Below are 26744 nucleotides of genomic sequence, written 5' to 3'. Positions count from 1 at the left end.
ACTCTGTGATTCTCCGAGAATGGGAATAAAGAGTGTAGTCATTTCCAAAGTTACACGGTCATGAACCTTTTTCTAGGCTCCCCTCTTAATATCTTGTAGAACACTAGTGCACTATGGGACACAGCCAGGGAAATGCTGTGTAAGAGTAGCTTAAGCTCGGTAATAAATACCCACATTTTTAAGACAAGAAAAATTCAGTCTAACTGCTGTTTTCACAGATTCAATACTCAGGCACTACTTATGATTTTAAATGAATAATAAAATTAGTGGAAGGAAAGACAAATCTTCATTTCTTTTGGAAACATTACAGTACATTATCTTAGAACTTCATTCTTCTGAACACACATAAGAAATTATGCCTTAAAATAAATGTCTTAGAAAAGCCAAAGAGAGCCGAATATGATCATCTTCTGTAGGCAACTGAGAACAGATCGCGGAGCTTAACAGTCTAAAGTAGTAAATAAAACACAACAAAAACTTATAACATCAAGGAAGAAGATATATTCTGATTTAACCCATTCTGATTAAGACATTAAAAAACCCCAGGACTCAGTATTACTAATAAAGAGAACAATAGAGACTATTTATTAAATAGCACTAAGTGCCAATCACACCTCATTTCAACCAATACTCCAATGATTCCCCCAATGATTCCCTATTTTGTAAATAAGGAAACTGAGGCTTAGAAGTTTAAGTAACTTGGCCGAGGCCACAGAGCCAGCTAGTCGGTGATGGTGCTGAGCCCCTGTCTGTGTTCAGAGGCCACGTACATTCCTGCTGCTGCTCCCACAGGTGAAAGAACCTCTGGAGGAGCCGAGACCAGCGAGTGAGGCTGGCAGCGCTCAGCAGGGCCCTCCAGGCAAGTGACGGGCAGTGGATCTGTGTGCTCTGCTGCTACTCCTAACTCCACCCCCCGCAGTCCAGCTGCGCAGCCTCTCTTCCCCTGCCAGGGGTGTCCAACTGTTTCACAGCCCTGGGTCACACATTAAATATATTGTGATGTGTTATCACCAAAAACATCTCATAATGTTTTAAGTAAATTACGATTTTGTGTTGGGCCGCAGGTTAGAACCCTATTCTACACAGAGATTACCTGGGGGTATATTTCATATCAAAATTTTGTTTTACATATTTTTATTAACAAAATATATATAAATTTTTACATATGTATATTTTAATAATTTTATTTTTAAAAGCAGCTTCAGGTCCACAGCAAAACTGAGTGGAAGGTAGGATTTCCCGTATATCTGTTGCTCCCCCACATATATATAGCCTGCCCCCTTACCAAAATCTATTAATATTTTAAAGACTATTATAGCAAAAGAGCAAGAGTAGTTTAGATGACACTCTTGTCTTCCTTTACACAATGCAAAGGGAACTGTGAGGTAAAGAAAATAACTTGCCCAGCCACTTTCACGGCCAAAAAGCTTAAATCTCATTGCTACAAAAAGGAGCATTCATAATACTGGCCTTTTACTGTCAAATTTTGAAAATAAATTTGTATCATCTGCCTTTTCATGTTGCTCAGGCGTTACTGGCCATATTAATACTTGTTTGCACAGAGAGAGAACAGCAGCCGTGTAGTTCCGCAGGGGGTGGGGAACAAGTGTAAATGACCGGCAGACAGTGCAAGGTCACCGATTCCCTCCAGGAAACGGCACCTTCGGGTCAGGACACTTTCCCTTCCTTACTTTCCCACACAACACCAACACTGGTGAGTACGTGGGTGCTGCAAACTCTGACACAGGAGAAAAAAGTGATTAGCCTTCACTGTACAAGTAATTTCACAAAGTCGTTCTCATGAGAACTGCGTGTACTGACTCTTGTGTTGTTAGTTACAATATATCCCTGAAAAACGACATTGTAAAGTAGATGATTTCTCTCCCCAAGAGACATTAGCAAAGGGCGGGACTGAGCTCCTGACTAAACAATCAGCACCTAATACATCAGATGCGAACCCGGAGATGTGGCTAGAACCCTAAATGGGATATCTTTCTAAGGTTCTATGGTAATTATAGACTGTAACTTTGCTCTTTATCCTGCAAAGCACACATAAAAGTATTTTACTCAGAGGTCCTAATATATTACAAAAAACATATGTGACACTTACAACTCTATCGGAGTAAAAGCTTTTCATTTCTGTACTCAGTGTGCTTATCATGCATTATATACCCACTTAACAAAATTTTTGCTGCCCTCCTTAGAATTTTGTTACAGGTGGTGAAAATTCAGATGTGCTAACCTCTTAAGGAAAACCTGAACAGTGTTGGTGCCTCTCTTTCCTCTGGATAAACTCTCTCTATGAGCACAGACATTCAAAACTCCTAGGGTCCCTAACCACAGTTCAGAGGTGAGCAACCATTTATGTAAAGAAGCAGCCACCGTAGCACCTAAATGGGTGAAGACAATTTACAGTTGTCGAGATATTAGAGAATAATCTAATTCTCAAGTTCTATTAGTTTGCATTGTTATTCCTTCCCACCGAACAAATTCAGCAATGGTATTCGTGGGCTGGGGTAGGAAACAGAGAAAAGAAACCAAAAGGCAGCGTGAACAGATGGATCCAGAAGCCAGGAAGGGCCATCCCAGCCCCTGGTGCAGAGGGAGAAGAAAATAGTATGGGTTCAATATGAACTGTCTCTTTTTTCTAACAGTAATTATGTGTCAAAAATACTCACATCGATAAAAACACCTTCATAAATCCTGCCCGAATGGGTTCAAAGCAAGCAGCTAACACATAATGCAGCACATATAATATTTCCTTATCAGTCACAATCTAAATATATGCACTGAACTTACCTTGTAGAATTTGATGATATCTTCCTTGGTAAGTGTCTTTAAATATGCAACTTCTATATTATCTGAAAAAGTAATCATATAGTAATTTACTAATAATCCCATTTTTAAGTAGCCCAGAATACTAAATGACAATATACTTCAAAACTCCTAAGTATTCATATATTTTTTTAAAGATTTTATTTATTTATTTTTAGAGAGGGGAATGGAGGGAGAATGACAGCGAGAGAAGCATCAATGTGCGGTTGCCTCTTGCACACCTCCTACTGGGGACCTGGCCCTCAATCCAGGCATGTGCCCTGACTGGGAATCGAACCAATAATCCTTTGGCATACAGGCTGGCACTCAATCCACTGAGCCACACCAGCCAGGGCTAAGTATTCATATTTTTAAGTGAACATCTACTCCTACAAGTAGTAAGGGAATAAATTTCTAGTAAAAAGTTAAGAGGATATCCTGGCTCTACAAATGAGCTGTTAGATCTTGGGCCACTCACTTCTACTTTTCTGAGCCTCAGTTTCCTCATCCGGAATTAGGGTATAATAACTACTTCATGGGGAGCAGTGAGAACTAAGAAAAATGATAAATAACAATAACACATAGCTAGGGCACATGTCAATGCTCAGTAAGTGGTATGTACTATATTAATAGTGAATACAACTGCCAGAAAAACTACAGGAGCCCTGGCTGGTGTGGCTCAGTGGATTAAGCACCAGCCTGCAAACCAAAGGGTCGCTGGTTTGATTCCCAGTCAGGGCAGATGCCTGGGCTGCAGGCCAGGTCCCCAAGTGGGGGGAGCATGAGAGGCAACCACATGTTCATGCTTCTCTCCCTTTCTTTCTCCCTCCCTTCCCCTCTCTCTAAAAATAAGAAAAATCTCTAAAAAAAAGAAGAAAGAAAGAAAGAAAGAAACACTACAGGAAAGAGGCCCAGAAAAGGTGAGTTGGCCAAGATCTTCAGCTTATCATTGTCAGAAGGAGAACACAATCCAACTCTGACTTCTAGCGTCACTTAGCACAACCTGCTGTTAATCTCTGCTCTGGAAGGAAGTGGATAAGCAGGAGGCTCTGGGGAGCAGAGCTCTCCCAAATCGAAAAGCACTGACATATTTTTGGAGAGCCCTATATGTTTGAACCCCTGTCCCTCCAGGGAAGCACTTGTATCAAAAGAGTTCAACCTGCAAATTTTTCCTTTTTTTTAGTGTTATGGGAAATAGACACCTACATGTCTATGCGCAGAGCCTCCGGGGCACAGTGATTGACAGAAAAACTAAAATAAGATTCATTATTAGTGCATTATTATGAGATACAGGTAGGTCCAGCTCTAGTTTTGGAGAAGAAAAAAATAAAAGATAGAGTTTCTAATAGAAAAGAGTCATATTAAATAATGCTTCTTTAGAAGTGCTGTGCTCCCAGTCCCCTCCTAAATCAGCACTAGACCGTCACCTACAAAATGAACACCATGCTGTAGAATGGCCTCGATGTCCTTAAATGTCACACTTATATGCCATGAATGTTGGGGTCCTAATTTTGCCTTACCTCTGTCAAAATTGTATTGCTGGGAGATGATTTCCCCCCAATATTTAGCACACTCTGCAGACAGTTTCTTTGGTTTGTCTAGTCGACGAATTGCTAATGCTTGAATGTGTTTTTGGAAGGCCTCTTCTGTCATGTCCTCTATGGACTTTTCCATGGTGATTAAGAAGGCTTCCACTCTGCTTTCTAGGTAGTGAGGAGGCTTTTCCGACTGGATGATGAACCGTAAGCCCTGTATGCCGTTGGCTCGACGTGGGCCGCTGAACACGATATAGCCTGAAACATACATAGCAGCCAGTCAGGACCTCGGCATTTGAGACTCGGGTCCCTTTTAATCTTTAGAAAGTTATTTTGTCAGAGCAAATGAAATCTACTTTAGGGCTTTATGTTATTAACCTCTGACGAAATATGAGTAATTAGGATATCCTCAGGCCCTAAGGACAGAGCAAAGGATCTCTTTAAAGAATAGTCAGAAAGTTGGAGATAACTTTTTCTTCTTAAAAAAAAAAAACAAAGAAACCCTATTCATCATTCAAACCCAACATCCCATAACTCCTAATTATCTGCCAGCTAATCCCCTTCCGTCTGTGTGACAGTTATTCCCATCCCTAGGAAATGCCGGGCTCATTTTCACCCCTAACCTGGTCCTAGCACTGTTTCCTTTCACGACCAAGTTCCTTATGTGGACTTGCCTCTACTATCGCATTTCCTGCAAGGGAACCCATTCCTGGACCAACTCTATGCTGACTATAAATCTCTAGAGACCAAGTAATTGAAGGTCATATTTCCACGGACACTGTGAGCTCAACACCTTTTCTAAGCCAAGCTCGCGGCCTGCCTCCCTTGGCTGCTCTGCCCTGGACCACACCTCTGACAGCGGTGGTGTCTCTGGGCCCCACTTCTGAGAAAGAAACTCTTTACAGTATAGCCTGAAAGTTTAAATCACCCTGTACTATAATTATAATGATTCCTTTACAGATCTGATTTCTGATTAGATGTGAGCTCCCTGAAGGGAAGGAGCTCACATCTATTTTCATGGTCCAGCATCTACTATGGCAGCTGTTTGAAAAAAAGATTGGTCCTTGGAGAGATTCACCCAAATCCTTTTTCACTGGTTCTTCCCAGTCCTTACTGGGCCGTCTTCTTCTTCTTTTTTTCTCATTGAACAAAACTGTTAGGATCTTCAAGACTTTTAATAGTACCTAAAACTCTGCCTGAAACATTTCCTCAACAAACAATGAGTACATTCTGGGTGCCTCAAGCTTGGGATACAAAGATGAGGAAGAGGAAATGCCTGCACCCTCAGGGAACCCAAAGTTTACTGAAGCTTCTCTGGATGGCTTGCTTCTCACCTTGCCACCCATAACAGCCTGCCCTTAGCATCTCCTCCCCTCTACCCAAAATGCCCTCTTTATTGCCATGTATGTAATGCAAATACAGTGCCATCTCCTTAAGAACTGCTTTAATGTCCATAAGATATTAATTGCTTATCTTTTAGAAGTGGATTCCCCATAAACAAGGTTTTCACAAGTCTTTCTGTACAGAGCATGCCTAAAGCAACATGCCAGGGGACCTTACATGTGGAGAACTTTCTCTAAGGACAATGGTTGTTCCTCAAGGTCTATGGTACCTGCTATCCCCCACTTCCCTCTCACCCAACTGCTCCTTGGTGCGCAGGGTGTTGAAGCAAGGCTCAGAGATGATCTGACAGAAGAGCTCCAGAAACATGTTCTCCGAGGTGTTCTGCATATCTGTTTGGTAGTATATCTCAATGCCACAGTTGTTGTGAACTTCATTCCTCTGCTGATAAACAAACCATCCTCCTAAGAAGGTTCAAAAAGAGAGCAGCCCATTAAAAAACTTATTTAGAGTTTAATAAAGTTAATGTTTTGTTTGGCTTTTAAAAGTTGTTCAATTTCTTCTTTCTCTCTGCTGCATAGAATTATGCTAAGTGAAATAAGCCAGGCAGTGAGGGACAAATACCATATGATCTCACCTTTAACTGGAACATAATCAACAAAAGAGAAAAGCAAACAAAATATAACCGGAGACACTGAAGTTAAGAACAATCTAACAATAGCCAGAGGGGAGTGGGGAGGGGACAGTAGGAGAGGGGATTACAGGAACTACTATAAAGGACACACGGACAAAATCAAGGTGGAGGGTGGACACTGGGGAGGGAGGGAGGGAGGTTTGGCTGGGGTGGGGTGGAGGGATGGGGAGAAAAGGCAGACAACTGTAATTGAATAACAATAAAAATTTTTTAAAAATTGTTCAATTTGACTGGTGATTTTTTTGGCAATTCCAACCTGTAATTAATTTATTAGAATGTTTCTTAACACCTAGTATTTTGAGAATGGGATGTGAACTGAGTTATTGTTGACCATGAGGAAATCCGCAGGAGAGTTGGGGAGACAAAAGAGAGAGATGCCACAGGAGAGGAGAGAAGAGGCAGGAGTGTAGTAAAAAGAGGTATGAAAGATTTCACTTGGAAATTTTGTTTCTAGACAGGCATCACTTTGCCTGATGACCAAGTTTGGTTTTTTTCATCCTCACCCAAGAACATTTTTTTATTGCTTTTAGAGAGGAAGGGAGAGAGAGAAACATCAATATGAGAGAGAAACATCAATATGAGAGAGAAACATCGATTGGTCGCCTCCTGTATGTGCCTGGACCAGGGACCATCTGTACCCCACCAGGGATCATATCTGCAACTCAGACATGTGCCCCGACCAGGAATCAAACCCTCAACCTTTCGGTTATGTGATGACGCTCCTAGCAACGAGCCACGCCACAGGTAACAATGATATCCTGAGGTAGTACTCTGTTCGAGTTGGTTTTGTAGCTACTCAAATGAGCCAGGCACAGACCCTGGTCTTATGAAATGGATAAGCTAACAAGGGATATGGAGATGCATTTCAATTCCAGTGCAAGAGAAGTGCTGAGTAGCTTAAATAAGGAAAGGTTCAGAAAACCTTGCTGCGAGGTCAGAAGAGAAAGTGATTACTTCTAGCTGGGAGTTTCAGAAAAGGTCAGTGGAATAGGGAGCTTCTAACATGGGCTAGGAAGGATGAAGAGGTGTACACACAGGTCCATGAGGAAAAGGAGGGTTGGGGGTGGGAAGGAGCAATATTTCAGGAGGATAAAATAGCTGGGGAAAAAGCACAGACAAGGTATGTATGGGAAACAGTCAACAATCGAGTGTGGCTAAAAAAACAGCCTGATGCTTCTCACCCCGGTCTAATAAACTTCCCACTAGATAATTTTGAACAATATTGAAAATATGCTTAATGAGTTTTTATATCAAGAGAAACCACCATTAATGTAAAAGTAACCCAATATTGCAAACTCTAATGCATTACCTGCTTTTTAGGTTAAAATTCCTCATAAAATATGTATGTAATAAATACATGTCATTATGTTCACCTGTGGCTTTCCTAAAACAATTTCTGCCAAAGACACCTTTGGGCTTCCAATTAGATATTACAATTCTAGTTTTCATTTTTTTATAAATAAATTTTATCTCATGATTCATAATAAATTTTTCTTTATCTTTGTGATATTTTTACTTCCTAACTCCTCTATACTTAATTACCAGTCAGTTCCAGTATCATTCTCTTCTACCTTGAATTTCACCTCTTTGGTCTACCTACTGAGAACTTCCTGGCAGAATTATCTGTCTTTAACATACTTCTAGAAACAGTAGAAGATCCCATAGTTCTTTACCGTAAAACAATACTTTGCCATCCAAGTAAATTTGATCTACCTGTGATCACCCACAATACTGTGTCAAAGTTGTCCATTACCAAAGTTATAACTTTTCAACTTACTGTCAGGGAGCTGAACTTCTCTATACCGAACCAGCTGACTTGGAAGGAGAGGTTTTGTATGAGCGTGTTCAACGAGAGTGTCTTCAACCATCTGCATGATACCTAATGCAGCCTGTGGAAAAAGACAGGCCACAGCACATTACAAGAACACAAATGTATCTTGTCTGTGAAAATAAAAAACAATATATTGAATGATCTCCCGTGCAATATGAAAACTACACGTCTGTGAAATAAACCTTAAATCTTAAATACATTTGACCCGACTCGAATTGATAAAAATGAAATCTGTCAGTTTGCACCAGTCACCACGAGAGTAGTGAAGAGAAACAGATGCAGACCATCTCCATGCTGGGGAAAGGCATTGCCGAAGCGGGAGAGGCGCTGGTGATGGAAAGGCAGCCCCAAGTGAATGACAGCTGGGGTTACAGCAAAGCAAAGGAGGTGAGCATGAGGCTTTGTTCTGGATAAAAATGACCTTGCTAAGAACCCTGTCTCTGCTACGGGGCTCAGTGCTTTGGAGGCAGTACAGCAGAGCGGCAGAGCGGGTGAGCGTCTGAGACAGACTGACATGGGAATTCCAGAGTGCTCTCCACGCACTGAACACTTGGCCTTCACCGTTAAATTTAACCCTAATAACTCTACTTTCACACACAGGGAAACCAAGCATGGAGAGGTCGAGCCCTTTTCAGAAGATTACGTATATGTGTGTGGCGCAGTTAGGGTTTGAACCCAGGCTGTCTGATTCCACGCCACGTGCTCTTGCCCACTACAGTCCCGCTGTCCTACACGGAGTAGGGACAGTTTTTCCCACTTCCTTCTGTGACTGCACAAGGCAGGCAACAGCAGCAGCAGCAGCCATGACAGTAGGTCCACAGTTAACCCACTCGTGCCCCGCCCCCATGCCTCCTCCTCCTTCCTTCCTCCAGAGAGCAGAGAAGGTTCAGTGAGTCTCAATGTGCTTGTAATCCCACTGCGGTGGTGAACAGTCTCAGACAGACTGGGCTAACAAAGCTCCTGCGCTGATTCATAAAAGACTGCCAGCACTTCAACCACCCACCTGCTTAGTTATGTTTCCATGAAGAAGGGCCTCGATGTGCAGCCGTGACAGGAGCTGAGGTATGAAGGCCTTAAGGCGAGGAAGGGTGACGTCTGTAACAGGGTAAGAAAAAGAGAGCTCTACTTATGAAGTTTTGTACAACAGCTTTGAGACAACTTAAGACTTACGGAAGAGTTCTGAGTTCAAAAGCAGTATGGAGAGAGTTCCTGTATACCCTTCCCCTGCCCTTCCCTAAGGGTAACATCTTTCATAGCCACAGTACAATGATCGAAACTAAGAAAGACATTAACACTGGCACAGTAGTAGTAACTAAAATACGGACTCTGTTTGGATTTCAGTTTTTTCACTGGTGTCTTTTCTGTCCTAGGGTCTAACCCCCGTCCCACCGTGCATTTGGTTGTCACGCATCCTTAAATCTGTGACAGTTCCTTGGCCTTCCCCTACCTTTGATGACCTTCAGGTTCTTGAAGAGTACTGTTCAGTGATTTTACAGAATGCCCTTTGTTTCGGGTTGTCATGATTAAATTGAGCTTGTGTAGGAAGGGCACACAGAGGAAGCATGCCTTCCTCAGTGCGGCACATCGGGGGTGCGTGGTGCTGGCACATCGTGGTACTGGCGATGCCAACGTTGACCCCTTGGGAAGGGTGGAGGCTGCGAGCTGTCTGTACTGCAAGTGCACTACTTTATTCTTTTGGTTATAATTGAGTAACACACGTAAGCTCTACAAGCAATTAGGCAATTAGGAAAAGCCACCTGCTCATCAATACTTACTTTTCCCACTATAATGTGTAAATATTTATTTGGGGGGAAATACTTTGAAACTATACAAATATCCTGTTTTTCCTTAACTTTACCCACAAATTTTAGCAACAATGGTGTATATTGCCTGTATCAATTATTATTATAGATTCCTAATAGTGAGTTTTCTACTACCCACTTTCCTTTCACATGTATTAGTTCTTCAATAAGGAAGAGTTGTCCTTTCTCTATTAGGATACCATATTAGTAACTGCTGCGATGGATGTTAAAATTAGTGGCTGAAATTTAAAGAGAGACATGGGAAAGGAATTAACAAGTGCTTCCTATTGGCCAGCATCTTACAGATTTTATAAACTGTAAAGTGTGTGCTATTATCGCCATTTTAAAGGTGAGAACTCAAGTTTAGAAAATGTAAATTTCTTGACCAAAATCGTCAAGCTAGTAGGTTGCAGAGCTGGCATGTGATCCTTGGTCGGACTAATTCTGAAGGGCACAGCTGTCCTTCTCCACTGCACTGCCTCGGAGCCCTCCCTGCAGACCGCTATCACACCTGCTCTCTTCGCCTCTACTGAAATGGTCTGCTTACATTCATTCTCTGCCACTAGACTGGAGCTCCCCAATCAAAGAAGCCCCATCTAAGTGATCTAAATGATCTTAATGATCTTTTTTTTTTTTTTTTTAATTTTTTAGATCTCAAGTAACTGGAGTCTAGGGCCTGGTGCATAGCATGCAGTCGATAAACGCTATCGGACCATATTGAACTCTGAGGTTCTTGCTCCCTCAGCACCTGGATGGCTGACTAGCTTAGAGTCATGAGGGAGTCAGCCTCTCACAATGAGTTGTCTCCAGATTAAGCCACGTTGGCATTACTGAATTACTACACAAATATATATATAACAAAACAGAACGGTTATTAGAGCAAAGAATTTCAACTAAGAAAGTGCTGACTTTCTCTTTGTAAAATACATTTTAGGAAGGCTTCATATGCCCGAGACACTTCAGAGCTTATTCTGCTTAAAATTCACAGAACATCTGACCCAGAAACTATAAAAGGGGGTTGAGGAATCCAAAAGCCTCTGCTTTTTGATCATGCTGAATGTAGGCTCAGTTTCTTGAAAAATGTATTCAAAATCAATTATGCAGTATTTTTTTTAAAGGCAAAATTCTTGCCATTAACTGAATGTGAATCATAACCATTTTGCAAAAAAAGGTTAACTATTAAGGTTAAAAATGTGTCTGTCCTGGTTAATTAATTTTATAATCTATACACCTTCCCAGTGTGCGAGGCAATCAATAAAATGATGATTTTTCAATACTTTGTGCTCTTGGTTTGTCCCTGAAAACATCAAAAGCGGAGTGTTACATAATAAGTGTAAGTAAGGACTGAGCATAAAAGAGCATTAAAAACTCAACAGTATTCTTTTTCCTTATTGCTGAGCATGCGGAAAGAAGATTAATTGGTAAAGGAATGCTGAGAAATGAAAAAGATAAGACAACAAAGGGTGACAGCAGTCGACACTCCTTCCAATGAAGGACCCTCAAAGTAGTGTCATTCCATGCAACAGGCATGCGTCAGACACACACACAGAGGATATGATGTTATACTGGACATTAAATAAAGACAATAAAAGGAAGGCATAATCACAGCCCTCAAGGATTTTACGACTTTCAAGCAAAACCTATGAAAACTAGATTTAAACTTTTAGGAAAAAAAAAAAAAAATGACACTTCAGTCTTTATACAGTTCCTAGTTTTTACCTGAACTAAACTGTTCCAGATGCCTGAGCACTTTCTGTTGGGTGAGACTTTCAAACCTAGCCCTTTTTTCCTTTTCTGAAAACAACATTAACAAGGTAAGTGCTTTGGTCAAAACATTTAGTCATCTGCAGAGATCCACGAACAGAACTAATTAACTGCTGTTGGTCCAGGTTGAAAACAGCAAGTGTGCGTAAACTGCCTGACTACCAAAGGCCACCACTGCTTTTATAAAAAAGTAAGCAAGTCTGGCTTTAAAAGAACTGTAAGTTATTAAAAAGCATAAACACTAGATATGAGGACAAAATAAAAATAAAGTACTAGGCCATCAACAGAAAAGAAACTCACCATCCAGGGCTTCTTTTAATTCGTCTTTAGTCCAGGCCACTTCGGTCATCAGCAAGCGGAGGTAGTACATGGCGTGCTGGTGGGGCTGTTCGGCTCGGAAGTTGTTAAGAGATCGCATATACTAGTGAATGGAGACATGGAGTCATTAATTTTATAAGTCCTTTAAAAATCACTTCATATTAACTTATGAACAAAAAACAACAAATTACAAAAATAAGTTCAGAAAACTTACTGCCTCTTTGATAATTTCAAATCTTTTTTCATCAATCTCAAAGGTAGCCATTTTCTCAATAATCTTCTTTAGCAAAATTGGCTGCTTGTCATTGTAACCTTTCACTGAGAGCTACAGAAAGAGTTCAGGGTGTTAAAAGTCTAAAAATATCATGAAATGCCTTAAGCTTGATTTGTAAACATTCAGAAAATCCCAAAACCAAGTGCTTTGAAATAAAAATGAAACAAGAAATTAATTTAACTTCTCATAAATATAGTTTAACACTTAGATAGCATCAACCACTGGTATTGACTAATACCCAATAGCATAATCTTGTTTTCCCCCAAACAAAACCAACAGTAGGAAAACTCACCTGATGCCCAACTGTGGCAGCACACACGTCATCAAAATTTAAGTTCTTGTAAAGTCAAAAGTAATTACAGAATGTGTTCTAAGTTTAATCTTCAAAAAATGTCTAAGGAATGGCTGGCTTAATGTTTTCATAGGTGGTAAGAAGGTAAAAATCACAGGGGAGTGTTATCTATAAACTATTGAATATGTCCAATTTTTTATATTCAAATATTTTTTAAAACGTATTTGGAGAACTCAGGCAGCCCCGAATTTTTACATGGCATTTGGCCACGTTTACCCTTCAGTGCTGTCCAATAAGGGTCCGTGTCTTACCACTTGCTGGTTGCAGGGGTTCTGCTGGTGAGCCAGAAGCTAATGGCAAAGCAGATGTGTGGTGCGGATACACCGGATTTTGCCTTAGAAGCATTTAATAGTCTCTGAAAACATAACATTTTGAAAAGTGGGGGGTTCCTATAGTCATATTTCCTGTTATTCTATTTGCACATGGTGGCACCCACTGCAGCAGAGGATACAATGCAACTAGAATACCTATGGAATGAAAAATGATGGGCAAAAACCTCAGCAAAAGTGAAGGGTCTTGGCCATGGAAAGCACATCACGTACTGTGCAAACTAGACTGACAATTGGCTGAAAGCTCATTTTGTCACAAATAAATTATTTATATAAATGGTAATATGCTCCTAACACTCAATAGTGAAAAATAAACAATGGATTATTACTTTTCTATCTGGGGTTTATTTGGATCTCTGAGTTTCCAATTTCCCTGGATTTTGAGAATGATTAGGTTATACACATTGTCATATATTAAATGAATACTACCAGAAAATGTACTTGTGTGAAGAAAAAAAGTCACTGCAAATAAATAAAATTTAAAATCCCTAAAACCTTTTGCATAAGAATTTATAAAGAGGAATACACGGCACATGCTCTCATTTTAGTTGTTATTAAAACATACAATATATTTTCAAGAAAAGTTAAGAATGTGCGCTATGAAGGGATGTTAATTTGGAGATGAGATATAAGTTTGTAAACATCAAAAACAGTGTCAAGAGAAAGGATCTAGTTATTTCTTGGAGTGTATTTAATAATGCTTATTTTAATACACACTCAAAAGTAGCTAATGATGCATGCTACAAAAAAATTAAATGAAAATGTCACAAATATCTGAACACAGGAACTTTCTACTACTGTCAATAGAAATAAAGAAAGCTTGTACATAAATAAAATTCAAGCACCACAACAGTAACTATGGACATCGTTTGCTCACAGATGTTAATATACTCAAATACATGAAAAGAAAAACATGCTTTCAGGATTACTATGTTAAACATTTCAAGCGGAGGAACATGCATGTAAATGTAGTGCACATACATGTTCACAAGATGCACTAAACTCTACTAAATCATTCATTAGTGTAGCTAATACCAATTTGAGTTCTTCAATCATTAAAAAGGTGCAAGGAAAAAACCATCAATCTTCTTGTTTAAAAATGCAGAAGTTAATAGTTTTCCCAAGCTCAACATAATGCTTAAAACGGTGTGGTGCCTTTTCTTTGGTTTGCATTTTACTTACAAGTATTGCATTCATTCCTGATGCAATGCCATAGCTCAAACCTGAGAGGCGTGCTGCATATGTATACTCTTTTAAATCATCCTTCAATAACCTGATAAACAGGTATGTCATGTTGCAATGGAGAGGATCAGCATAAATGTAGCGACTAACAAAAAGAAAAACAAAAGAAATGCTTTGATACCTCAAGCAGTGGCATGGTAATGAAGAAACATGACCGAAGAGTATGGATATGCAGCCTCATGATCTGAATTGCTAGGGAAATAGTATAGGCCAACCTTATGTTTACAGTGCCAGCAAGATGTCATTCTCTGTTGTCAAAGACCAAGACTTCAGACACAGAATGGGTTAGATCTAAACCTAAATCAGGGTCCAATTTTGTTGAGGACAAAAATATGGTAATTTGATTAAAGATGTTTTTTAAAAAAAATCAAGGAAAATTGGCATAATATGAACAGTATATTGCTGAATACTTAAAATAAAAGCTAACTTAAAAATTAAATGATGAGGAAATATGATTAGCCATGAAGATTAAAAAAAAAAAAAAAGAAAGAAATTCAACTCATACCCTCAATCAAAAACGCTTCCATCAAATCAATGCAAAAAATGTTGATGAGTGGAAGGCTCTAAGACATGGGTACTTACATACATCCCATAGATGGTATTTTGGAGGTCATAGCTCAAGCCTGCTAGTTCTGCTGCATATGCATACTCGTTGAGTGAGTCTTTGAGGAGCTCAAGGTACAAATAGGCCATGTTACAGTGCAAGGGGTCCACATAAGCAAATGGGCTGGAAGAAAATGTTGACAGTAAAATAGCTGATTTATTACTTCTCAATGTGATATGTGGCCTTTCGAGATGGATCAAGAAACTGAACACCAATTCATATAATTTCCTGAAGACATGGTTTGAATTCTTGAGTCTGTCTCTTATGAGGAAAAACAGATGCCTAAAAAAGAACTCTGAAATATGCCATGTGTGCTGGTAGAGGTGAAGAGGAAGGAGCTGCTTACCCCAGATGGTGTGACAGCACTGAAAAGTTAGAAGGAGTGGAACCAGCCCAAACGCATACCTACGTTCAGACTAATAGGAAAAGGTAAGGTTGAAAGATCTGATTCAGCACTGGCTTGTCCCCTTTGTCCTTTAAGCAAGCAGACCTGGGTGGACTGGACCACAAGACTGAGAGGTTTGTGAGCTACAATTACATGAACTTAAAGAGAAAAACTGAGACCTGTGAAAATGTTCACTTATCTCTGAGCTTCCCCTAAACCAGTAAAGCTAGAGCACTGTCGGTAAAATAATGATTTCCACCATATAACTGCAGCCAGAACTAGAAAAAAAATATTAAGATAGAAAAATATTTAAGTGAGAAAGGGCAACAAAAGAGAACAACTATAGAGCACAAGGGCTAAATAGGACCACAGAGATCACCTGTTTTAAAACTTAATTTCCTAATTAAGAAATAATAATTTTATTCATCACCTGGGTTGGTAGCAACAGAGTTAAGACTCAAATTTTAGTAAATGATCTACGCATCTGGCTATATGGCACTGCTTACCTTAATGAGAAGTAAGTAAAAGATTCATTCATTCTACAAATATTTATTACATGCGTAATTAAATACAATGCTAGGCTCTTCTCTAGCTACTGGGAATACAGAAGGGGCAAATCAGGTAAAGTCACTGACCAGAGTCTATAATCCAGTTGGAGGAGACACATATTAAGTGTAAATACATGCTAGGTGGTAACAGTGCTATGGAGGAAAATTAAAAAGGGGGAGGGGCATGGAGTGATGGGTTGTGGTGGCGGGACAGAAGATCACTAAGATGGTTAATAAGGCCCAGACCTGAAGGAAGCAAAGGAGCAAGGCCTAGGGATGTTTGGGTAGCGTGGAGAGCTTTCCCGGCTGAGAAAACAGCCACTACAAAGAACCTGAGGCAGGTGCTCTCTTGGCTTGTTTGGCAGCAAATTCAAAGTTTCACTCCATAGCATACTAAATATAACAAATGCACTGAGAGCAAAGCCAACAATTTTATCAAAAACTAATAATGCAGCAAAAATAGGGGTAAAATGCTCAGCCACTTTGAAAATTAAAATTAAAGAAAAAACTATGGGTATATAAAAGCCCTCCATCTGGAAAACCTAAGTGAATGCCATGTCATTGAATTTTTTAAAGTATTATACATGGCGAAGACGTCCCTTTTTAGGCCAACGGCAGCTCAGAAATTTAGGGCACAACTCAGAAAAGCAAACTCGTCAAAAGAAAAGAGTCCACGAGAGGGCTCAGCCCCGCAGGCACCTACTATGCACCTCTCTTAGGTGGAAGGGAAAAGCCAGAACTAGCCGGGTCTGGGAGCTCACAGCCCTATGGCCCAAGCTCAGAATGCAGTTCCAGGAAGTGTGCTAAAATGCTGCGTCCACAGCAGCCATGCGGTGAATGGGAGAGGGTCCTATACCAGCTTTTAAGAGAGAACATGATCCAACTGAAATGCTTAAATTCTGACTCATTTCTCAATTTGAAAAACATGATTTTATAATCAGATGCTATATGTTTAAATATGGATCACAGAGTTTTAAAAACTAACTAAGAATGAATAATATAATCCTATCTCTGTAAAGATTAAAAGGATATATACATACACAAAAAATTCCACAAGAATGTACAGGAAAGCTAGCAGTGTATATACCTCTAGGGAGACCACGACACAGAGAAGATTGGTTGAAGGCAGACATTTTTAATTCTAAGAACTCTGCTGGGTGGTTTAGGAAACATAAAAATATCAAATGGTCTCTCAAAAGGTATTCTGAAGCCAAATGGGAAAGTACAGGTATACCTTACTTTATTGGGCTTCACAGATGTTGAGTTTTTTACAAACTGAAAGCAAGGCCCTCCACCAGCAAAAATATTATGGCTTGTTTTATCTTGATACTCGTTTTATTGCGGTGGTCTGGAACCCAACCCGCAATCTCTCTGAGGTGTGCTTCTAACCAAGCCAGGAGTAGAGAGAGCAATATCTACGGGATCCAGAAAAGTAATGGGCTAGAAAAAACTCCAGATCATTTAGTAACTACTATATCTTCCGCAGCTCATGTGCCAGGAATACAAAGCCAAAATCACAACAAAAATGCCCAAATTATTTAATCTTTTTTTAATGAAACTTCTGGGTGAGTCAATAGCCTTTCCAAATTCCAAAATCCTAATGGTTAGGAAGGTCATTCTCCTAATACTCACCCAAATCATTTCAGTTAAAGGGTGTACTCCTCAATGGAAAGGGAAGCATGAACAACCTTGGTTCTTACAATACCACTTAACAGCAGCAGCTTTATCTTGTCTAGGCTAAACAATTCTAGCTCCTTTTGTTTTTAGACATGGGTCCTCAAGGAACCAAAGAAACCTTTTAGAAAGTAATTGTTAATTTTTATAAGAAGCTTTGTAGCTTGATTCATCTTACCTACCTGAAAAATTCAAAGTTGAGACAAGCCTTCGGCAAGAAAAACTTGTCGTCTTGTTTGAACCAGAGTTTGCTCATAGCTGTATCCTGTGATGGAGAAAAAAATTGGTTATGGAAATATGGGCATATTTGGCAAAAATGTTCACCACCCTTTAAGAGAAGAGTTCTGGAGAGGCTGCTGTCTCCTGGCCTTGAAGTATACTCAGAGGGCCAGCAGGCGGGAAGTGAAAAGAGAGGACTGGTAATTCCAGTAGCAGAGAGAAATCACCATTTTATCTCCCCTGGATTAATGAGATGGGGACCCAGTAGAGGAAGATTCAGACTGGAGAAGCCAATACCAACTGCCCTGTCCCTGGCTTTCAGGACACTGGGAGGCAGATGCAGGAGTCCTTGGGTGGGGTGTGGCAGCCAGCTTCCAAGGTGGGCCACAAGGATCCCTGCCTACTGGAACCCACACCTTTGTGATGTCCCGTCTCCCACACTGAACCACAGTTGGTCTGGTCTGTCTGACCAACAGAATGTGACAGAAGTGATGGTATGACACTTCTGAGATTACATTATGTAAGACGCTGTGGCTTCCATGCTGATCACTGACTTTCCCTCTTGGATCACTCACGTTGGGAGAAGCCAGATGCCATATTAAGCAACTTTATGGAGATGCCCATGTGGTGAACAAGTGAGATCTGGCAGAAACCACTGAACTTCAGCTCAAGTTGAATCCTCTGACTCTACTTGAACTTTCAGATGGCTGAAGCTGTAGCCAACAGCTTGGCTATAACCTAATAAGACCCAGAGCCCAAACTACCCAACAATTTCATCCCAACTGCACGAAATACAATAAGTATTTGTGATTTTCAGCTGCTAAATCTTGGAGTTATGTGTTACCCAGCAGAGTAACACAGCCAGGGATGAACAAAAGAGCCGCTGCCTTGACTCTCTGCTTCTCTTGCGCTGTGTTAAAAATAGCCTTAGGTGTTCACTTGAAACTCTGATGAGATATAAATGGTCTAATGTTCTCATTAGTTCACTCTGAAAAGGCTTATTTAAATAAATAACAGTTAAAACTTGAGAGATAAACAAGTTTTGTCTTTCAGTAGCCTAACCTGTAACTCATTAAAATGTCATTTCTAAAGAAAAATGGTTGTCTTAATAATAATATAATTGCTTCAGATAAATTAAATTTCATATTCCTAAATACTAATTCTTATCTAACTGAGTTAATTGAATGCTAGGTCATTTCAAGAAAATGAAAATTAAGAAAAATGAGAGTCAATGGTGGTGAATTTAAAAAAAGTTAGTTTTAGAAAAGAGAATGTGCTGGAATAATATGATCCTTTTTCTATACAATTTTTACTCAAGGTATGAATTAACAATGTGAAAATGACATTCTGAAAAAGAAAAAGAAAACCCACAGCTCAAACGCCCTTCCTATGTGGGCCCATGAACTTCATATACAACTCTGTCAAAAAGAGAGTTGTTTTCAAAGGCAGGGAAATACAGCAGCTCCCCTTGGATGTGGACGCTCTCTTCCAGGCTTTAGATTCTTATCTCTAACTTTCACAATGCGGCATAAATCTACTTCCTCATTGGGTCTTTGGTGAATACGAAAAAGAAGACACAATCTTTCAAAAGACTTGTTGTTACAGGCTAGACTTACCATTTTTTTTTCCTGCAGAGAAACCAATTCCCTAGATTCTGTTTAGCAGTTTTGTTTGCTTTAACATTTTGAGTCTTTTAATGTTTCTTATAGTGTTCTTTCTGCAATTTTTCTGTCATCTCTTTGGATGTGAGACCCCCAAATCAACAAAGTACCAAATGCAAGAAATCATCTCTCTAAGTCGCTTCCATGTAATAGGTCTGTCCCTTGAATTGAAAATTACTGAATCTAACATGTTACCTTAATAAGAGAAGGACATGAGGTTGCTTCTTTTTCTAATGGTAAAATCTCAAAATTCGTAGGAATAAACTCATTCTTCATTGGAAGTTTAAATTTCCCATTCAGTTCAGCATTTTGCCATTTCTGGATGGATGATGAAAAACATAAGAGCTTAAAAACAGTCACTTCACTTAATATCCAGGCAAATATTAAGGGGATAAATGTCACATAGCATTTTCCGTCAAAATTAAAGAGGCCACTTCTAGATCTATTGATGACTTTTTATAAAACTTGAGTTGGAGTCTCAAGTACTAATCAAGGTTTTATACTTACCTCTCTTTCCTCTTTCCACATCTCCAAAATGACCAAATAGGGTTAAGAAATAATCTGAGATTGTGGAACACTGAGAGGCTTCTTGGTCCATATGAAGATCATGTTTGCTTCAGTTCTTTAAAGAATAAGGGATAATCTGTACAGGAATATTTCCTGCAATGGCTAGGGAATAGGTTGTTTATTTTTTATCCTTACCTGGGGACATGCTTATTGATTTTAGAGAGAGGGGAAGGGAGGGAGAAAGAAAGGGAAACATCAATGCGACAGATAAACATTGATTAGTAGCCTCTCAGAGGCACCCTAACCAAGGATCAAACCCACAACCTAGGCATGTGCCCTGACTGGGAATCAAAACCACGGCCTTTTCGGTTTATGGGATGACACTCCAACCAACTGAGCCATACCAGCTGGGGCAATAATAGGTCATTTATATAAGAGTTAAAATTTCAGCTGCACTAAGTTGCTTGCATGTATAATCTGAAAACAAAGCTAAATGGGGCTTCTTTCACTTCAGTACTTCTTTTAAAAAAAAAATATTTTATTTCTTTATTTTAGACAGAGGGGGAGAGAGGGAAAAAGAGTGGGAGAGAAATATTAATGTGTGGTTGCCTCTTATGCTCACCCAACTGGGGACCTGGCCCACAACCCAGGCATGTGCCCTGACTGGGAATCGAACTGGTGACCTTTTGGTTCACAGACTGGAGCTCAATCCACTGAGCCACACCAGCCAGGGCCACTTCAGTACTTCTTAATACCAGGCCCACACCTCTCACACATGACTACGTAAACTTTCAAGTGAAGCAGTAATTCAAGTACAGGGTTAAGGACAAACTTAAGACTTAAGTCTGGATTGTGGGGCAGGGCTGACACTACCTGCAGGTTAGGTCTGTTCCATGGGCTAGTGCCAAAAGCTAAGTGGGACAGGTCTCAGGCCATCGATTGCTGAACTCTAATTCATAAGGTTTTTCATTATTTAAAAAAGAAATAGAAAGCAACTGACTGCCAATAATTCTGGGTTCGATAATTTGGTCTCCAGATGATGTGGCAGGGCCTAGCAGCTTCTGCAATTCTACTCTGGTCCCTGCATTTGTGTCTTTTGGCACTGGGGTTGTGGGGATGTAGGCCATACTATTTGTAAGTGGCAACTTAAGTCTCTAGGAATGGCTGAACAGTAGAAACTATGCACTTAGCAGTTTCACTGCTGAGCTCCCAGATAAATTTGTTTTTTAAAAAATTCCCACGTAGGGCAGAGCTGTCCTGGTCAGAATTTGGTGGAGAGGGGTTCTCCCTTGTGTTAGGATTAGTTCAGACCCAGCACTAACTCATGGAAGATCAGCTTTCCTCACAGTTTAGCAAGACAGGGCTCCAGTGAGCTCCTTCTATGCTGTGAATATGTCAGAAGTACCAGTAATGATTTTCTTTCTTAAACGGTTTCTTCTTTCTTCTGTATTGTCATTACCCAGGTACATTTAAGAAATGTCCCATGAATAAAAGGATACAATTTCGAAGCTACACAATGAGAACTGTAAAAGAAAATGTACTGGACAAGTAGACAGGACTCACAAACATTGCCTACTGACGAATGGGACAACACACTACCTAAACAACCCTGTTTTGAAAAGCCAGTCCTCCTCCCTACGTTGATAAGAAGAGCAATGAGGCAACATGAGGCATAAAATACCTCTTGAGCACCTCCTCAAGAGAAGACTGTTCCCTGCCTTATTCCCAGCAAGATCATGAGCTCTCTGGAGCCCTTGCATCTGTTTTTCATGCTTCCCACTCCCATCTCTTCCTGCCCGTCTGTCTTGGTATCTTTGCTTCTCTGCGTACTTTGGACTTCAATGATCTTTGACTGCATGAAGCTGGAAGTCTGCCTGACAGCCTGCTGATCTGACAGACACAGAAGAGGAGGCCATAGTTCCACTTCTTTATGCGAAACCTGAGGTCCAGCTCTCCATCTCCCTCTTTACTCCTCTCAGGATGGTACAGACAGCACTGGGCCGTCACTGCCCACACCCTGGGCTGTGAGTTGGTTGACCTATGGAGCTCATGTTGGTGTGTGCCCTTCACACAAAGACCTCTTCACAGTTGAGTTAACCGTACCTTAATGACTTCATCTGGTATAGCTTCTTGTTTGTAGTGGGTTCCATACCATTCTTCTGTGTGATCCGTTTGTCCTTCAAAAGATTTGGAAACTATTGCAACCCTAGAGATAGAGGGGGAAAAAACAAAGAGAAAAAAACCTTTATGCTGTGGTTGGGTAGCTCACTTGGTTAGAGCATCATCCCAATACACCAAGGTCAGGGAACATACACGAAGCAACCAATGAATGCACAAATAAGTGGAACAATAAAATCGATATTTCTCTTTCTCTAAAATCAATAATTTTTTAATTTAAAAAAAGAAAAAATCTGTAAATTAATGTTGTATATATAAAATTATAGAACCTCACTCATGAAAATATAAATGATATCCAAGAATGTGTTGGGCCTTTAAGACCCAGAAAATCCAATAAGGCTTAGCTGAAATAGGCTATGTGTGTACAGAGGTCTCCAATCATAGTCTCTCTATCTTTCGGTTATAACCCAGCACTTTTAGTGGGAAAAAGTACTTCCAGGAAAGGTTCTTGTGGGTATGCTATTGACTAAAAGAGTAGTAGTTAGGGAAAAAAACCAAAACAAGGTCAGTTGAAAAACAGTCCTTAAAAAATAAACTTCTTCCCAGGAACAGTTCAGGCCTGGGGTTAACAAAAATGTAAACCCATTGGCTCATGAATAGATACAAAAAGCCAAAAACACACTTTTATTATTACTTGCTAAATTTGTGCTTGCTTTGTTTTTTTTTCTGCCAGAGACTACTATCCACTATGTCTACTACATGTACATTAGCCCTCCTGCTGCTAGGGGAGAGGGGGACAAGACCAAGAAGTACCTCTCTATCTTCCTGTTTATTAAAAGCTTTCTTGATGGGAAAGTAGAAACAGCTCAGAAGTCAGAAGGAAAAAAAAGTTTGAGGAGGGAAGTCAGAGGTGAAATGATGTCAAGAGGTAAGGGAACAAAAGATTACAAGTAGAGGAGCAAAAGAAGCTCTGTCCCCGTGCAAAAAGGTACAGGAACACTTCTTGCCCCTGTACCTTTTAATTATCAAAGTTGGAATCATTATGCTCCCATCAGCAGACTCAAGCCCATAAAGAAAGAAATATTACCCTGGAGCAACCCCGGCCTGGCCTGGCAGCTGGCACTATTATCCAGGCTGTCATGCACTCTATCACTGGCCTGCGGCAGTTACCATTGCCACAGCCACAGAGCTCAATCCAACGTAGAAGGAACATTTCTCTTCCCCAAAGGTGAGGTGAGTGTAGAGAGGAAGAAAGGTTCTCCTTTCTAATTGCATGTGATACCAAACAAAGTAAAATGTATGCTCTTGCAAATTCACTCCTACAAAGTGTTGCTGGGTCAAATTATTGGCTGTATGGCAGCAAGAATTACGTGAACATAATTTAAAAAATTTCTTAAATATTTATTGATTTTAGAGAGAAAGAAAGGGAGAGAAAGAGAAATATCGACTGGTTGCCTCCTACACACACCCCAAACAGGGACCAAACCCCCCACAGGGAATGAACCCCCCACCTTTTGGTGGATGGGATGATGCTCCAACTGAGCCACACCGACCAGGCCTATATGAACATAATTTAAGTAATTTTTTCTTGCAAAAAAAGCACATCCTTATCATATAATCTTGAAAGCACTGCCTTGTATTTGTCTAATACTTTTCAACTTTGCTAAATCATTTTGCATCAGACAGAAAGATAAAATACTACTGCTATTTTGCAGATGGGCAAGTTTCAAGGAAATTCAATGGGAGCCAGTGTTCATGACATTATATAAAGTTTACTTTTCACGTGTCCCCTTTCGGGTGATGAACTCTGAGGTTTCCCATCAGTTACTCAATAAACACTGGTTGAAGAGAAAAGTGACCTATCCAAGATCTCGTGACTAGTAAGTGATAAGACCACACATAACCGGGTCACTAAAAGGAACCTTTACAATTGTCTGGTAAGTTCTATTATTAAGTTTGAAGCTCTTTCTCCTTGTGCTGATAACAGGAGCTTTTGTTTTTGAAAGGTCTTGTAATAAAATTCAGGAGGATTCAGTTTGATTTTTTTAAAGAATGTATAGCTACACTGTTTTACTTGACTAAAATGATTCAGTATGTGTTCTGAGTATTTTTCTTCCATATATTTTAATCATGTAAGCAAATGCATAAATCACCCTATAAGCAGAAGTTTTTATCTCAATAAAGTCTAATAATTTATCAATGTTTTTTTATTTAATGGTTACTGCTTTTTATGTTCTAAAAAATCTTTGCCTATCTCAAGGTTTTAAAGGTATTTTCCTTTGTTTTCTTGTAGAAAACAAAGCATTTATACTAAGGTCTATAATCTATTTCAAATTAATTTTTGTGAATGGTATAAGGAAAAGGTCAAGTTTCATTTTTTCCATATGGATGATGGAAATGGAAGAGTACCATTTGTTGAAAAGACTTTCCTTTCCCAATTTAATTATGTTGGCCTTTGCCAAAAAATAAATTGACTAGTGATGAATGGTTAAATAAAGTGTGATATATACACACAATGGAATATTATGCAGCATTAAAAAGGAAGGAAATCTTAATATCATGTTAAGTGAAATTAAAACATGTATTATTATACTTACGATAGGTATTTAACAAAGTAGGAACAAAGTAGAATGGTGATAACCAGGGATAGTAGGAGGGGAAAAAGAAGTTGTTTAATGCGTATATTTTTAGTTTTGCAAGATGAAAAAGTTCTGGAGATCTGTTTTGTAACAATACGAATGTACTTAGCATTACTAAATCATATACACAAAAATGGTTAAGATGGTAAATTTTGTGTTGTATGTTTTTTACCACAATAAAAGAAGAAATCAATTGACCATATACGTGTGGGCCTACTTCTGGGCTCTCTCTTCCATCATAATGATTTCTTTGTCTATCTTTATGCCAATACTACAATGTCTTAATTACTGTAGCTTTATAAACAGTAAGTCTTCAAATCTAAGTCCTGCAATTTTGGGGGGAGGGGTGCAAGAGTGTTCTGGTTAATCTAGGTCCTTTGTATATCTATATGAATTCTGGAATCACCCTACCAACTTCTGCAAGAAAAAAAAAGCCTACTAAGATTTTGATTGTGATTACACTGAGTCTATGAGTCAGATTAGAGAGAACTGACATCTCAACAATATCAAGCCTCCTAATCTCTGCACAAGGTTTTTAGTTTCTCTCGGCATGGTTTTGTATATTTTTTGTGTAGAGGTTTTACTTAATTGGTTAAAGTCATTCCTAAGTATTTTATGATTTTGTTGCTAATTGTAAATAATTGTTTTAATTTTAAAAATATTTCTCTTTTGAAATAATTGTAAATTTGTAGGATGTTACAAAAATAGTACAAAGAGTCCTGTGTACTCTTCATCCAGTTTCCCTCAATGGTCACATCTCCTTAATTATGGTACAAGATCAAAGCGAGGAACTATTGGTACACTGTGTGTATATATTATAGTCCTATGTCATTTTTTAAAATTTTAATTTTCCCATTGTTTGTTGCTAGTATACGCCTAGAAAAGTTTAAACAAAGGTAACTAGGAAAAAGGACTTTGATAGAATAGTTCTGTTAGGAGGATTTTTTTCCTTCAAAAAGTTCTACCAGATGGTTGATTTTATTCATAAAATGATTGTGTCAAAAGCAAATTTACTCAATTGTCATGTTTTCAGGAGAATTTTAGAAATATGCTCTTGACAAAGAAGAAAAATTAAAAATGCAAAATATGTGGTCAAATATATTCTTTCTATTATTTGACTTTAGAAAAATACAGAGGAGATTCAATGCTAAGGCAGAAACATCATGTGGTAGCACATCATTCTTTGGGGCTGACCCTCCTATAACGGTCACAACTCTGTTACTGTAAGCGCTTCTCCAACCTTGGATCTCCTGGTCGGCCACTGGTTGGTCAGAAGAATTCTGAGATTGTAATCTTTACTTCCACTTAAAAAAATATGGTGTCCTCACTTGCTCATAAAACCAGATAGGTGAGCTTAGGCATTTGAGTTAGGGTAAAGCCAGGTTAAGACAATCTGTTATTATGTTTTATTCATGATAGAATCTTCATGTTTTAGAGATACTGCCTCAAACACGTCCAGTGGAGGGAGGGTAAGTGGGGCGCAGTGGGTAACGATAACAAAGACTAGCCATGTACTGACTGTTGAGGTTTGGTGTTGGTACGTCACACTATTCCCTCTACTTTGTAATTATGCTTGATAAAACATTTTAAAGCATTTTATTCACAATTTCAAGTTTTCCAATTTTGAACATTATTGAAAAATTAGTATGTAACTATAAAATCTGCTGAGTGACTCACCGGACATTTTCTGGTCTGAGTTTATCGAGAACCATCTCTATTAAATCAGGTCTAAATTCTTCCAGTAAATATTCAGCTGTGAGCACTTCTTCTAGGGGATAATACTGTAAATAAATAAATAAATAAATAAATACATAAATAAATGTACGAGACTAACTTATTAAAAAGCAACCAAATCTCTAATACATGAAATCCATTATTTTATACCCCCCCTTTCTTTCAATTCAATTTTAATCCACTAGAAAAATTTCTCAATTTTTTCTCTTTCCCACCACACTTTCAAGCAGTTTCATATATGGCATGATTTTATACTTAATCCCCAAATACACTTAGAGAGTAAATTCACGTTGTTTTCCAGGTAAAAATGTGAGTAATATTTCTGCCAAAAAACTGAATAATTGTTAATGAAGAAAATT

The 26744-nt window shown here is 39.2% G+C and overlaps 1 protein-coding gene across 5 annotated transcripts in view; it reads right to left on the bottom strand.

The window, feature by feature from the left end:
- IDE (insulin degrading enzyme) overlaps positions 1-26744 on the bottom strand; it is an 84707-nt gene that overhangs the window by 5250 nt on the left and 52713 nt on the right. For 4 of the 5 annotated variants that reach the window (XM_045197741.2, XM_024563484.3, XM_045197743.3 and 1 more), the window contains exons 11-22: positions 26329-26432; positions 21998-22100; positions 19583-19705; positions 17690-17772; positions 14879-15023; positions 12314-12424; positions 12082-12202; positions 9219-9310; positions 8162-8273; positions 5987-6154; positions 4335-4607; positions 2800-2861 (exon numbers count right to left, since the gene is read on the bottom strand). In XM_045197741.2, the coding sequence (XP_045053676.1) occupies positions 2800-2861; positions 4335-4607; positions 5987-6154; positions 8162-8273; positions 9219-9310; positions 12082-12202; positions 12314-12424; positions 14879-15023; positions 17690-17772; positions 19583-19705; positions 21998-22100; positions 26329-26432 (1497 nt within the window). Of the gene's footprint in view, positions 1-2799; positions 2862-4334; positions 4608-5986; positions 6155-8161; positions 8274-9218; positions 9311-12081; positions 12203-12313; positions 12425-14236; positions 14382-14878; positions 15024-17689; positions 17773-19582; positions 19706-21997; positions 22101-26328; positions 26433-26744 lie in introns of all 5 variants that reach the window. The other variant, XM_024563485.3, reaches the window with a different exon arrangement.

Source organism: Desmodus rotundus, chromosome 4 (genome assembly GCF_022682495.2).
Source record: "Desmodus rotundus isolate HL8 chromosome 4, HLdesRot8A.1, whole genome shotgun sequence".
Lineage (NCBI taxonomy): Eukaryota > Metazoa > Chordata > Mammalia > Chiroptera > Phyllostomidae > Desmodus > Desmodus rotundus.
This window is presented reverse-complemented; position numbering and strand designations above follow the sequence as displayed.